The 14722-nt window shown below is 45.0% G+C and overlaps 1 protein-coding gene across 2 annotated transcripts in view; it reads left to right on the forward strand.

Annotated features, from left to right (window-relative positions):
* FNBP1L (formin binding protein 1 like) overlaps positions 1 to 14722 on the forward strand; it is a 113141-nt gene that overhangs the window by 81413 nt on the left and 17006 nt on the right. For both annotated transcript variants that reach the window (XM_066597362.1, XM_066597363.1), the window contains exons 4-9: positions 1587 to 1734; positions 3399 to 3461; positions 4728 to 4832; positions 6054 to 6182; positions 9456 to 9602; positions 9893 to 10096. In XM_066597362.1, the coding sequence (XP_066453459.1) occupies positions 1587 to 1734; positions 3399 to 3461; positions 4728 to 4832; positions 6054 to 6182; positions 9456 to 9602; positions 9893 to 10096 (796 nt within the window). The remainder of the gene's footprint in view (positions 1 to 1586; positions 1735 to 3398; positions 3462 to 4727; positions 4833 to 6053; positions 6183 to 9455; positions 9603 to 9892; positions 10097 to 14722) is intronic.

The raw sequence follows: 14722 nt of genomic DNA on the forward strand, positions 1-14722 counted from the left end.
TCCAACTTGACTAAAGTCTCTGTTCCAGAAGCAGAAAAACAGCCCCAAAGCATAACGCTTCCCCACCATCTTCGGGTCTGGTGTTCTTTTGGCTGTGTTAATGCGGCCTTTGGTCTCTTCGCAGTTTCCCCGACTAATTTTCTTCTGGTCCCTGCCAATGTATGGCGTACTCTGCTCCTGAGCCTGCTTCATGCACAGCATATGCGGCCGCCCAGCAGTAAGGAGCAGGTTCTTGCTTGAATGGCCTGCTCCAAAAATGACGTAAATCAGGAAAAAGATCCTGTGCTCATAGGAATCTATAGCATATACAATTGTTGAAAGAGACTTACTTCCAGGAAAGGTCCCAGTCCTTGAGACCTCCCTAAAACCTCAAATGGCAGGAGACAAAAAGGAGATTCCACGGGTTTTCCAACACAGGGATTTATTTTCTCCAAAAAATGATAAAGATTTCCAATATGCAAACACAATACAAACAAGGTACCAGAGTCCAAATGGTGTAGATAATGCAACGCGTTTCAGAGCAACAAACAGGGCCCCTTTATCAAGCTAAAGTCATAAGTTTTATAGTGATGGCTCATGGGTGGTGTAGTGTTCTTCCTGCAACACCCACACCTCATGACCTCATCGGAATGCGACCGTGTGTGGTCCATGATCAGAAATGCTGTCTTTTCTCCTTAGGGAGAGCACCTAGACGGTGAGTGAGGAGACTCAAAAGGCCATTCATGCTCCTCTGGGTAATATGCAAATAAGGGAGATGTAATGATAACTCCACAGTGCCACCTATTGGAAGGCACATGGAATACTACATCATGCTCACTAATACAGGATACAAATGTCTTAATGGATACAGCGGTACTTAAAAATAATAGTTAATGGACGTTTTTAACCTGAAGAAGAGGATGAGAATCCAGGAAGTGGTCGGGCTGGCATTGTGACTTGTTGCCGTCATGCGTACTTAACGCTGCGTTCCATGTTGCGTTCCACTGTGTTTCAAAAAAGCATTCCACTGTGTTAAGGCCCATTTAGATTCAATGATTCTCACTCAAAATTCACTCAAAGCCATCTTTTTGGAGTGATAACCGTTGTGTCTAAATGCACGGACATCATACAGTTTTCGTGCACGATTCGTTCCTCGCTCAATTCTAGTTTTCTAGAATTGAGGGATGAACTCTTATCAGCAGTGCAACCTGTTATCACAGTCGGCAGCGCTGATAAGATTCTTTCAGCTCGTGTCCCGCTGGTAGTTCACAGCAGGACGTGAGCTGTAATCGCAGAGAACAATACAGCTGTTTGCTTATGCAGAACAGCTGTATTGTTCCCCGAGCGATAGCGGCAGTGTCCCGCTCCGCCTGCAAAGATCTTTAGTAGCCAATTAACTACTATAGACTATGCAAAGATGATCGCTCAAAACTGTCACTTAGACTGTCGTTTGGGTGATTTTTGAGCGATTTATCTTTCTGTTTAATTGCGGGATGTACTTGATAGGTGACATTACTGGGCCGGAGAAACCACCGCATGTACAGCAACAATTAGGGATGGACTGCGTAACCCTAGGAGACCTCATCAATCTCTTCTTTTCTTGGCAGATTTACATCATGTATAGCATTTTATAATATACTGAATGAGCTGAATGACTATGCCGGACAGCGGGAAGTTGTGGCTGAGGAAATTGGACACAGAGTTTATGCAGAAATAATGAAGTATTCCTACGAGCTGAAGGCTGAGCGAAAATCGGTATTTCTATTATTATGGCACTTCATAAATATTTTATTTTCTAAGACTGCGGCTTGGTGTTAAACTGATGGATGTAGACGGGCTGGGGACTGATTGGGATATGATTTACTGTTGGGTGAAAGATGATACAGTAATAGTTAAATAAAAACTAATAGCCGTTCCATTACAACTAGATCATGGGGAAGAACAGTCTTTTTTTCCCCCTTCTTTTGTTACTTTTTTCTTCTTTCAATGGAAGTTACTGATGGTTCCATGTAACTGTATGACACCCGGTTTTATATGTCCAGGCTAGACATCCAGCGTACACACCGGAAGAGGCCTAATACCTGGTAGCATGACTCTCATCTACAGGGAACCCATATTTAGGCAAACTTTTAATATGTAATCACTAAAATAACGGTTGTGTAATGGATACGCCTCTCTTTTAGCAATAAAAGAAATCCCCCCCCAAATAACCGCGCAGCTGGGGAAATCAGATTTTCTTTGACTTCATTGTTGGGCAACAAAGGGGGGTCTCCTGCCGCACTGGTATGGACAATTAAGGAATCAGACGGCACACATCCTTAGATGTTAAAGGGGGGCCTGTTAGGTCCCCCAGGCTGTGGGCAGCAGGGTATAGCGACACACTGAAATCAGTGATCTGTCACTTATACCCATCAGTTTAGTGGTTTTGCAAACTTGCAGGACTGTAGAGGAGTCCAATGAAGCTCATGTATATTCATATATGCCCCCATCCTCCGCCTCCTTCCTCCAGATGCTGATTCACTGGTCTTTCCATGTGCATTGTAGCACAGCAGGACCTGCAAATCTGCATCTGGAGGGAGGAGGAGGAGTGGTGTGCATACATTAATATGCATGAGATCATTGGACTCTTCTCCAATCCAGTCCTGCAATGCTTCAAAAGTGGAATTTGCAAAACCACTAAGCCGACTTGCCTTGCTTTCTGCAGCCCAGGCTGCTTGGGGAACCTGACAAGTTTACTTTTAACTTGTTATGAATGAACACTAGTAGTACAGAACCCCCTCTTAATAGTGTGTCGTGTGTGTGTGGGGGGGAGGGAGGGGGGCTCCCGATCTCCCGATCTCCCGATCTCCCGATCTCCCGATCTCCCGATCTCCCGATCTCCCGATCTCCCGATCTCCCGATCTCCCGATCTCCCGATCTCCCGATCTCCCGATCTCCCGATCTCCCGATCTCCCCTGACATTAAGTCTCCTGTTGATACTTACACTGCAATGTGTATATACAGTGACTTGTAGAAAATGGTGCAAAAGTTGTGCTCAAACCTCCTTACAAAAGTGATCGTCAGCCCAAAATGCATGCATTTCAGTGGACAAAAAATATTTTTTTGTGTTTTTGGATGCAGTTTCCTAGATTACATGAACCTAAAAAAGAATAGTTCTACTTCCAAAGCATCTCTGCCCCGTGCCTATAAAATCCTATGCATACAAATCGCCAGTTGTTGCATGTATATTGGGGGTCACTGCAGTCACAACTTATTTTCAGCTTTGGAGTTGGCTTAGAATTCAGATTTTTCTTCGAAGTATTAGCATAATGCACAATTTGATTTGTAATGTGATAGTTTTTAATATCCTGTAAAATGGGTTTTTTTTGCTTGATTTTCAATGAGCAGAAATTGATATTTCCTTTTTAATCCCATGAAAGCATCTTCAGGAGGGGCGGAGAGCGCAGCAGTACCTTGATATGTGTCTGAAGCAGATGGACAGTGTAAGTGATGCTTTTCTTGGTTATTTCCGTTTTAGCAAGTAGTTTATTTGTGGCAGAGGGAAAGGTTCTGCCGGTTTCTTGGGAACGAGTTCATGTAGTTATAGCTCATTACAAGAGAGCTCTGGTGATGCTGAACTGCGAGGCCACGGCGAGATGCGGTGTATTTGTTTCAGATTCCACACATTGATAGTACAAGTCGGTGAGTTTTCAAAACTTCATCCACATGTGCAATTATGCAGTAAGCCCCTAAAATCTTGTGGATTTTGCAATGCAGAGTCTGAAATCTGTGAAGCAATCTGTATGTTAGAGCTCCTTCACTCTGGCCATCGCGATATCGCCATATGAAAATCACTGCAAAATCACAACTTTTTCCCGGCGCTGCTTTGAGCATCAGCACTGCTTTTTCTTGTAAAAACATCATTGACACTTGTGTTTTTTTTTCTCTTGCGTATTTTTTTCATATGCACTTTTTTTTTTTTTTTTTCTTTACGCGACAGTCAATAGGAATAGGAAACGTGAAAAGTAAAATAATGCAGAAAGATGGGACATGCTGCGATTTTCCCCCCACAACATTTTGCATTTTTTCTCGCAACAGGAGCCTAATTAGGGTTGGGATGGGGTATCCTTTCTCCCTGCGTAGAGCACCAAGGTGTATGAGGAGACTTGGGACTCCTGTCCACGGACGATAGTGCATTGCATTACTCATGGCGATAATCCGCCCGCAAGTAATGCAGTGCACACTTTCCACAGCGTTGCTATAGAAAGCGCAGCCCCCCGTTCACGAGCAGAGAATCATAGCGATTCGCATGCTGCGATTTGCCATGATTCTCCGCGGTGAGCCTATCTGTTAGATAGGCTCACCCCAGAGAACCGTCAGTTTTCTCCCCTGCTCCCCGGCAGCGGAATATCGCTAGCGGCCGTGGACAAGGGGGCCGTATAAGGCCAGCCATGCTCCTATGGGAAAATGGAACAATACCTCAGCAGCGCCACCTATTGGAAGGCAGCATTCCTGCAAGTCAGTGTTAGACTTTAAACAAGTCTTATAACAATGACTGGGAATTGTAAGCCAAAGCTAGAATAACCATACACAGCCAGCTGTTTCAGGGTGATTGGCCCTCATCAGTGTGCAGTAAGTTTCTGGCTTGGCTAGTGAGAGGCCTATATACGAGGGTCAGGAAGGGTATAATCACATTGAAAATATTAGTTTCTGTAACTTAAAAAAAAAAAAATTCTTTATAATAACTGAAACTATTCCAATATCCACAGAGTAAAAAGAAGTTTGAGAGAGAGTGCCGAGAAGCTGAAAAGGCGCAGCAGACATACGAAAGAATGGATAACGATGCCAATGCTACAAAATCTGATGTGGAGAAGGTAAAGGTTACACGTTTAGGACAATATGCAGAGTTTCCGTTTCCATGCAGGTTAATGTTCGGCCCCTGTTGTGTTAAAGCAATCCTTTGGGATAAAACCTGGGATATTTCCACAGTGCTGCAAAGTCGATTTTTTTTCCTCAAAAATGAAAAGTAAGGTTTGTGTAGGGATAAGCGTGACTTTTCATAGCCGCAGGGGGTCCAAGACGACGTGATGTATATTGCTATTTGCAGGTTCCTTACTAAGTGCTGACTTAGCAGTCCCTGCGTCTGCAGGAGGGGAGATCTGTTACGGAAGGAAAATGCCTGCTGACCACAAAGTAATATCGCTGTGCAGCTCCATCCCTGAAGAACCGTCACAGTTCAGATGAGGAGCAGAAGCAATCTGCATGCATTTCATGTATATCTTACAGCCGGCTTCACTCTTCGCATTTCAAAGGATGAAATCTGCATCAAAGACCATTACAAATCCGTAGTGATTGACGGCTTCCGTATACCCTGTGCAGTATCGGGTATTCAGTCCTCTCATGGATATAGTGTACTCCTAACAATGAATTATGATCTTCGTTAGGCCGGGCTCGCACGCAGAATCCTCGATCGCTGCGGTAAAACGCAGCATTGTAAGACCTACATTTTTGTTTTTTCGTTCACACTTGCGGATACGAATTGCGTATTCCTCGAGTGGAAGAAAAAATTGCGGTGTGCTTTTTTTTTTTTTGCACGGATTCCACGCAAATGACCCTCGTTGAAGTCAATGGATGCGAGTATTCCGTCACCCATATACAATTGCGTATGAGCAGCGGAAATGCTTGCAACGTCAAAGGAAATTCCAGCTAAAGGTGAGAAAGAGGGATCATTCTTCTGCGCGGATTATACGCTGCGTATAGCGTACATCCGCACAGGGAAAAACGCTCGTGTTTGTGATCATTCACAATTCTTGCCTTCCTCTGGATCAACAAGGGGGTGTGGAAACAGGCTGAACTAGATGGCCATTTTCTCCCTAATATACTAAGTTGCTGAGAAAATCCGTATGCGGAATCTGATGCGTTCGTGTGAGCCGGCCTCGGGCTCTACTAACCAAGTGAGCACTTAGTTTTTTTGCGCTGTTTAGTAGACATGTCCCTGTAATATACTGCCATTCAATAGAGACACATATCCAGCTGACAGATCGGCTTTAACAACTTGTGTAAATTTTATTACGTTTTTGTCCCCATTTTCCCAGGCAAAACAGCAGCTGAACCTGCGCACACACATGGCGGACGAAAGCAAGAACGAATACGCAGCACAACTACAGAACTACAATGCAGAGCAACACAAACATTTCTACATAGTTATCCCACAAGTTTACAAGGTACGCGGCGCCTGTTCTGTGCAGCGCGGTTATAAACATTCTGTTTACCTCGTTAGTCTGGTAAATATTTACTGGGCCGGGCGTACCCTATAGGATAAAAGAAGGGACTGCCTGAATGGTTGGTTGCGTCATACAGATTATACATGCATAGAAATAAACCACAAGTACTTCAATATTGTAAACAGAGAAAAGTTCCATTTGTTTTCCTCCCGCATCGCCGTGGACAAGGATTTCAGGGTGTTTCCTTTTTATGGATTCTTTGCCGGTCATTAGAAGATGTTTTGAACAATGACTTTCCTTATAGGTTTCCTGTTTATATTACTATGGGTACGTGTTCACTGAGGCAAAGTCACTATTTTTTTCGCGCTTGGCGTGTTAAAACAAAAAAAACTATTATTTTATCCAGCCCTACTCTTAATTCAGTATAAAGCAGCCATATTTTCAAGAAAAAAAAACATGAAATCATGCGTAGTTTTTTTTATGGTTAAACCCACTGTATTAGAGAATTTGGAGTTAATGGCGGTCGCCTCCATTCAGGAACCTCCCACATTAATTCTAGCGGAGAACAGCTACAAAGGGTTTGAGTCTGGAGCGCCCCTTCCTGTCCATGTATGACACCAGCAGAGCGCTTACACTGGGAACGGTGAAAAATTATTTATCTGCTAATGGCGCAGAAAAGTGAACACTTTCTGTTGGGTTCCCCCAAGGTTCACAGCAGATCTTCTAGGTCTCCCCGCAGTAGTAGCAACTTCACTTTAGGCTAGAAAGGCCTCCTTATGATATGTTTGACCCTTTGCAATTCATTCTTGGATTCAGATTTTTCCTAGGGGACTTTCTCTTTCTGCCATTGTACAATGGCGCCATCTGCTGGCTAGAGCCAGTACTGCAATATGTGACATGCTGGAGAGGCCGACAACAGAGCGGCCAGTAATATACAGTAAGAATACCCTAACGGACGTCTTCCGACATCGGAGCTGTACAGCCTTCAATCAGAATGTCTTTAGACGTCAGACAGTGGATTGGAAAGGGTTAAAGTATGAAAACCCCCTAAAACATTTGTTTCTTTTCCTTACAATGCTGTTGCGGGTCACCAATGTACAAATATCTTTTAACCCCTTAATGACACAGGGCGTACGGTTATCTGCAATCGTTTGATCTCTCCTAGAGCTATAAAGGCAATACCATGGTATTGCATGTCACAGGCATAGTTTGATAGGCAATCAGCCATGGCAGAGCTGGGAGCTCTCAGAAGGCCCCAAGGTTGCCACGGGAGGTGGTGAGTTCCTCTTTAGAGGCTGGACAGACATCTGTCTGGGATGATTTAGTGATCCTGCATTGAGCAGTGGGTCGGACCCGATGACCCTGGAGGTCCCTTCCAACTCTACCATTCTATAATTCTAGCTGATATTGTGCGGCGAATGCGGGGAGTAATGTGTGGTATCATATGACCTCTGTGCCTGCCTGCTGCTGCTCCGTTAATGTTGCGCTGGTATTTTGTGATTAAACCTCTAAGTAATTGTAACATATTGGTTCCACTTGCCGAGTGCTTTCTATTTATAGAGACCTGTTAATGTGAAGTCATAGTTTTGTCCCAGACATTTCCATACATAGTAAGTAGTTGGCTTTTCAAGGAAGTCTGATAAGTATACTGCACTCATTGTATCCTGTATTTATGCTGAAAAGTCAAGAAGGAAATGCAGAGGAATAAGGGTCAATTTACACGCAAGGATGGTCGCTCAAAATTCATCAAAAACGGACAGTTTTAAGTGATCATTTTGCAATGGGTACTAATGGGTTAATCAGCCCATTAGTAGCTAACTAGCTTCATTTGCATGTCTTTAGAGAACAGCAGGTGGTCTGGGTTCTCTAAATACATCACTATTGTTCTCCAGCTGGACAGCAGCTGAAAGAATGTTATCAGCGCTGCCCACGGAGAACTCAGCGTGTGGTACGTCTTATCGGTCCTGATGGAGTTTAAGCTGAGCTGAACTTGGCGATGGACGAAGAGTGCCCGATGGGCACACATTTACATGCAACGGCTATCGCTCAAAAGCCGTCCTTTGCATAAATCGCTGCGTGTAAATCAGCCTTAAGGGTCCCTATTTGAACGCGTGAGTGACGTCACCAGTAACACCTTCGCTCCCGTGCAGCCGGTTTAGACAGGCAAATGCATTTTTCGGCTCGTTCAAACAAGAACCCTTCAGTTTTTTATACGCTGTATAAGCGAACGAGACGGACTAAACGATTGCGGTCTAAACCAAATGTAAGTAGAGATGAGCGAGCATACTCGCTAAAGGCAATTGCTTGATTGAGCATTGTCCTTAGCGAGTACCTGCCCGCTCGAGAGCAAAGGTTCGGCCGCCGGCGCGGGTGACAGGTGAGTTGTGGCAGTCAGCAGGGGGGAGCGGGGGGGGGGGGGAGAGGGAGAGAGAGATCTCCCCTCCGTTCCTCCCTGCTCTCCCCTGCATCTCCCTGCTCGCCGCCGGCAGCCGAATCTTTGCTCCCGAGCGGGCAGGTACTCGCTAAGGGCAATGCTCGATCGAGTAATTGCCCTTAGCGAGTATGCTCGCTCATCACTAGTCATCAATAGTTGATCGGCTAGGGTCCGTCGCTCGGGACCCCGACCGATCAGCTGAGTGGGCGCATGCTGTTAGCACCGCAATAGCAGAGGTTGGCGCAGAAACCTCCGCGCCAACCAGTGCTTGTAACTGCAGGCACAGCTTTCATTGAAATCACAAGAGGCTTCTGCTCCGACTTCTGTGTTGTTGTGGCGTTGACAGTATGTGCCCACTCAGCTGATCGGTCAGGGGCCTGAGCGATGGATTCTGGCCGATCAACTATTGATGACCCATCCTGATTGGCCATAGTATTTTTCTGAAAAAACCCTTTAACAGTCCTCTGGCAGGCATAGTGTTTGAAAAAATGAGAAACTGATAGACTATCAATATTAGGTTGGTGAGGGTCCGACCGTCTGAAGGAACCACGGTGCTCTGGTGAGTGCTGCATCCTCTATATAGCTTACCTGGCCCAGCTGTTACACTTCTAGATTTTCAGTATTCGGCAAACCAGGGACTTGGAAGATTGAAAAAAAAAAATCATGATTTTTAGTTTGGGGCCAAACCACCCGGCCCCAGTGTGTATATAATATGTAACTTCTATTTTTGTTCGGTGTTTCTGGAACGAGGGAGCGGCTCAGTTCTGCTGCATAATCCTCTTTACATTAGTTTATGTCCATAAATTCTAACTTGTTGACCCTGTATTTCCTATTCACAGCACCTTCAGGAAATGGATGAGAGGAGAACTACGAAGCTGAGCGAGTGTTATAAAGGTTTTGCTGATGCCGAGCGAAAAGTTATCCCAATTATCTCGAAATGCTTAGAAGGAATGGTGCAGGCGGCCAAGTCTGTGGACGAGCGCCGGGTGAGGGAGCGTTCTCTTTATGGAATGGGTTTAACCCAACCTCGCTTCTGCACTCCATGTATTTCATGGCTGATGTGAATTGTGACCGTATGGTGTATGCAGTCACGTATCGCGCTCATGCTTCACACATCTGCTTTTTAGTTCTACATGCCTGTCCAAATATGTATTGGGGTTTAGTTTCTTCTCCTTGCATGCCATGGTTACAGCTGTAGAGTGTGTTATCTTACTCATATCCGCCATTATACTTTTTCACCTGTTGATATACCGTTTTTGCTCCTTCCTTCTCCCAGGACTCTCAATTAGTTGTGGACTGCTTTAAATCTGGATTTGAACCTCCCGGAGATTTCCCTTTCGAAGACTACAGTCAGCATATTTACCGAACTGTTTCAGATGGAACAATAAGTACTCCAAAGCCAGAAGTAACAAGAACTGACCCCAAAATAACTATGGGAAAAGCGAAGGGCAAACTGTGGCTTTTTGGAAAGAAACCCAAGGTGAGATTCTGTGGTCTGAACAGTTTGGTCATTTTGCTTCTTAGAGGGGTTGTCTGTTCTTAGACTCCCCATATCCATATGACCTAGATATAAACTATATGGGAGTACCCTGTTTGGGACCCTCTCTATTAGCAAGATCGGATAGAAACTGCAATGAGGCGTTCCCTCTCTCTGGAGTATCTATATTGGTAGTTAATGGCTCATTTCTGCTGTGAGCTCTTGTGTACAATTTTGTGTGGTTTCACATCCGCGCAGGAACCTCTGGGGGTCCCATCGCAGATCGGGCACAAAGTATGGAAGAAAACGCTACCAGGCATCTGAGCGGAAACCAAACTATTGATCATAGTCAATGGGGTCTGTTCATCGCTGTTTGCTTTAGTCATTAGACAGAGCCATTCAGACAGGTATTCCCCTTTCCTGCTCCCTGAACAGAGCAGGAAACCGGAACCCCCAAGGCAGATGTGAAAGCCCCCTATCCCCAGCAATAACCGTTAAATACACGGCGGCACGTGGATTCCTTACATTTGTGTGCAAGTAATAGGAAAGTCTATTTTGTACTCGGGACTCCATGGTTCTATATAAATGTAGCCGCCAGTTCATGGATTGAAGATGAAGATGTTTGTGTCCTGTGGTTGGCTTTGACTAGCATGGTGCCCGAACCGGTGTATCGCTGTAACGGGAGTGATATTTAAAGGCATATTATCAGAAAGTGGCATATCTACATCTACGGAGTCTGAAATACTGCAGTTTTCACATGTGCTGACACCTAGTGGCCAAACGGGTTACAGCACAGACTTGTCCGAGTGCGCGTCTCATTTTACAGCCTACAGTAAAATCGAATTGCATCTATTTTATCACTGGTAGGCGGTGGATTAAAGACAGATCTTTGTACTTCCCCATCTAAAACACAAACAGAAGCGTGTTGATAACGTTGCCGTCTCAGTCAGCGCCGTGTCAGCTAGATCAAGTTCCAAATTTCAGTTATTTGACTGTTGAGGGGAAGCTGTGGGGTAGTTCCCCTTATTGATTTTCTCCAACAAGTACAGTTTTTTTATTCTCTAAGTGAGAAAATATTTTTGGCCGTGGCCTCTTAAGTCTCTTTCTGCATACACTAAAGTCCTGAGATCCTGAACAGTCATGCCGTGCCATCTAATTGTTGCTTTGTTAGATACGGTATTGTATGTATTACGTAGCAGCCAGTATTTGTGTTTTTGTAGTCTAACGTACGGGTTTTCACCCCAGCTTTTGCACTGTGACAATAAATACCCCTTCCCAATTGTCTGCATATAAGCATTGCAGGGAGAACTTCTCCACCGCTTTGCAGTTGTTGCTTCTGGCTGGCGGCGATCACATTTTAGTTTTTCGACCTCAGACATCCAGTTCCCTGCATGTGTCTGCGGTAGGTGAAGGTGCCTGCAGAGGAGTCGATCTAAATCACATTCATACTCTCTACAGAGCCCTGTTTTTTCAGGATTACCTTTTGCCTGCACTGATTGATGCACCACATATAGCAGCAAGTACAGTAGAGGACCTCTTGCTGGGGCTCATTTTAAAGACCTGTCTGTTTTTAAAAAGGGGGGGACCACCAAGATTACAAGTCATCACCTAGCCACAGGATAGGCAATAACTTTTTGATTGATGTGGGACTCTCCGCTGACGCCTACTATTTCTAGAACGAGGGTCTTGTGCCCCACTCTGCCTGTTACTCTGGGTTGGTGCACTCCCACAGTGAGGAGAAGACTGAACGGAGCACTGGACGCACTAGCACTCCATTCTCTTTCATTGGAATGGCGGAGATGGCTGTGCGACATGATCTGGGGTATTTCCATCAGCCCATTGAAATGAATGGAGCGCTGACTGCCCATGCTCAGACAGGGCTCGGTTCATTCTGACATCACTGCGTGGGCAGAGGGGATAACGTGTAACCTTGGTTCAACCCCTTTAAAATGTCTGTTTTTAGTAATTACATTTAATCCCCATGACTGTTCATGAGCTCAGTATCTTAGAACGCAGTATTGTTCAATTCCTTTCCTACTTGGGAATGTAGGAATAAATTGAGCACTGGTTATTCCTATTGTTAATAGGATGTGTCCCGTGTAGGGGACCCTGTTGCCAAGGGGAATGGTGACACCCAGTTGTCGGTCTATTCACTTTCAGGAGGAATAGCAGAGGAACAGCTGTGTTCCAGAAGTGTTTCATGAGGATTCCAAGTATATACTAAAGCAGCTCTTACAATCTGTTTTGTACGTTTGTCTGGTAACGGAGTAAATAAAGTGGGGACAAAAGGTCTAATCCTTTCTATTTCTGCATTTTGGTAGAGAATGAAAAGTTTTTCATGCCGTTATCAAAGTTATTCAGAGTTTGCAAAGTTTGGTAATATTTATTGCAAAATCAGGACTGTATTCTGCCCGCGGTCGCTTGTATTTTAGGAAACTTTGAGATTAATTCTATTTTATGCGCTGCTAGGTCTGAACGTCAAACAGCTCATTGCAGCAGCAGGTGCAACTTTCTACTATGTACCCCAGCCCAATTCTGCCTGCTGCCGGGGGTTATAGATCCAGCCAACCTTGCCCTCCATCATGAATGTTGCTCTACAAAAGCCCCTCTGTTAAGAGGTTGTAAAATGAAGGGGAGTTCAGTTTCTACACACTTATCGTTTCAATGCTTGGACGTTAAGATAAATGACTTGGACAACACCTATAAGGAGCTGCTGTAATCATGTTCGGCCCCTGTAGGATACGTGCTCAGAGGGTTTAGCTCATGCATTCTTTTTTGTATCAGACTAGTTCCCCTCCTGAAGTCTATGAGTCTAGCGGTCCTCATTGCACTCTGTCAGACAGGGACTTAGTGGGTGAGGCGACGGTGTGCAGGCAGAGGGTGGCTTCTTTTAGAGGCCTAAGAAGAGCGGTAAGTTGTACAAAGTTTGCTGTGTGGAGAGTGTAATGGGGTTTCCTCTAACTGGGCTGAACTGATGGATTGTCCATGTTTCTATTGCATTTCTGGTTTGTTTTTATGACACTAATAACCTAGTTGGTTTGCATAAAAACCCCAGACACCTGATCTGACATTGAGATCCATTAGGGTTTGTATGTTGATAGATCAGTCATTCCGGTTATGGCTGTTAAAGAAGCACTGTGATCTTTCTTTGAGAAATCATCACAGACCTTTTTGTGTGAAGAATCTAGTTCTGTAACTCGCCCTTCATAGCTCTGTTTTCTGCACTTTTCGTCTGGCCTCCAGATCACATGACCAGCACTCTGACAACAGCCAGTGCCCTGCAGTAACTGTCATAAAGGAGAACTGCATTTCCTGCCCATGGAAAGCTGTTACAAGATAGTTTCAAGAGCACAATACTCTGACAAGAAAGACAGGTTTTTTGTTTTTTTTGTTTAAATGAGTTGTCCTAAATCTGTCCCAGTAACTGCAGGGCACTAGAGTGTTGTCAGAGTGCTGGCCATGTGACCCAGCCATAAAATAAAATGCAGAATACACAGTCTGGAGGGACGAGCTGGATTCTTCACAGCAGAGATCAGTGGGTTAACCTGGAGTGCTCCTTTAAGCCATGATGTAGATGTGAACAGAGGCTTAGTAATTCCACTGTTCTGTAAACCTTGGCATGTAGAAGACGGCACATATGGACAGCCGTCTGTTCACATCTGCAGTGTGGTTGACCTTATATATGGAAGCCACACCGCAGCTGGTTTTGTTGCATGATGGCCACCAGTGGACTCGATGGCTCCCACTAACTCAGTTGGGTTTGCTGGCACTTGCTTCTACCAAGGTGTTTGTTGTCCTGACTGCAGAGTATTGCAGGGTCAGGGCTATTTTACCTGCTGAATCTGGAAAGGATTAAATTCAATAATTGTGAAAAATAGCTACATAGGCAAACACATCCATTATGCATCTGTTCAGCCGGGTTTCTCTTGGCTTCTCCTAAGAGAAGTTCTAAGCTGTGAGCATACATCTCTTTCTGTATGGGGTGTGTGAACAAGACATTCCTGTAAAACTGCCTCTTATGGTGTGTTTGCGTCTCTTCTGTCACTATGGATGGTATGGGACAGGCTACCTATATGTCATGCCCCCCACCTTTGTAGTGCCGTGCATGGGGAGGTGCATGTTGTGTGGTTTGTGGTGCGGTTACATGCACATTCATAAAATGCCTTACGTCGTAAGACTTGGACTAAAATATGAACTGCCAACTGGTTATCGTCTATGTGCTTCTATTGGGTTATACAGGCCGGTTTCACAACTGTGGCGGAACCTCCGCTCGAAGGTTCCATCACCGATCCGAACATACGAGAAGAGAGTGCGCTAAATGCAGCGCTTTTTTTCTCTTCCATCCAAAGGCCGGAAAACAAGCTGACCCCATTGTATTCAATAGGGTCCATTCAGTTCCATCCAAAGACGGAACCGCTCAGCCGTGGGGATTCCCCTTTCCTGCTCCCCAAATGCAGCAGGAAAGTGGAATCCCTGCCGCCGGTGTGAAACCGCCCTTGCCTACACTTCTTTCCTAGAAAGCATCTGATAACCTACAGAGACCGTGAGCTGAAGTTGCCTCCATATTCCTCCGGTCTTCAGTACAAGAGCGGCTGTCATTGTCATATCTGCATTAGGAGCATTCAGTGC

Source organism: Eleutherodactylus coqui, chromosome 3 (assembly GCF_035609145.1).
Source record: "Eleutherodactylus coqui strain aEleCoq1 chromosome 3, aEleCoq1.hap1, whole genome shotgun sequence".
Lineage (NCBI taxonomy): Eukaryota > Metazoa > Chordata > Amphibia > Anura > Eleutherodactylidae > Eleutherodactylus > Eleutherodactylus coqui.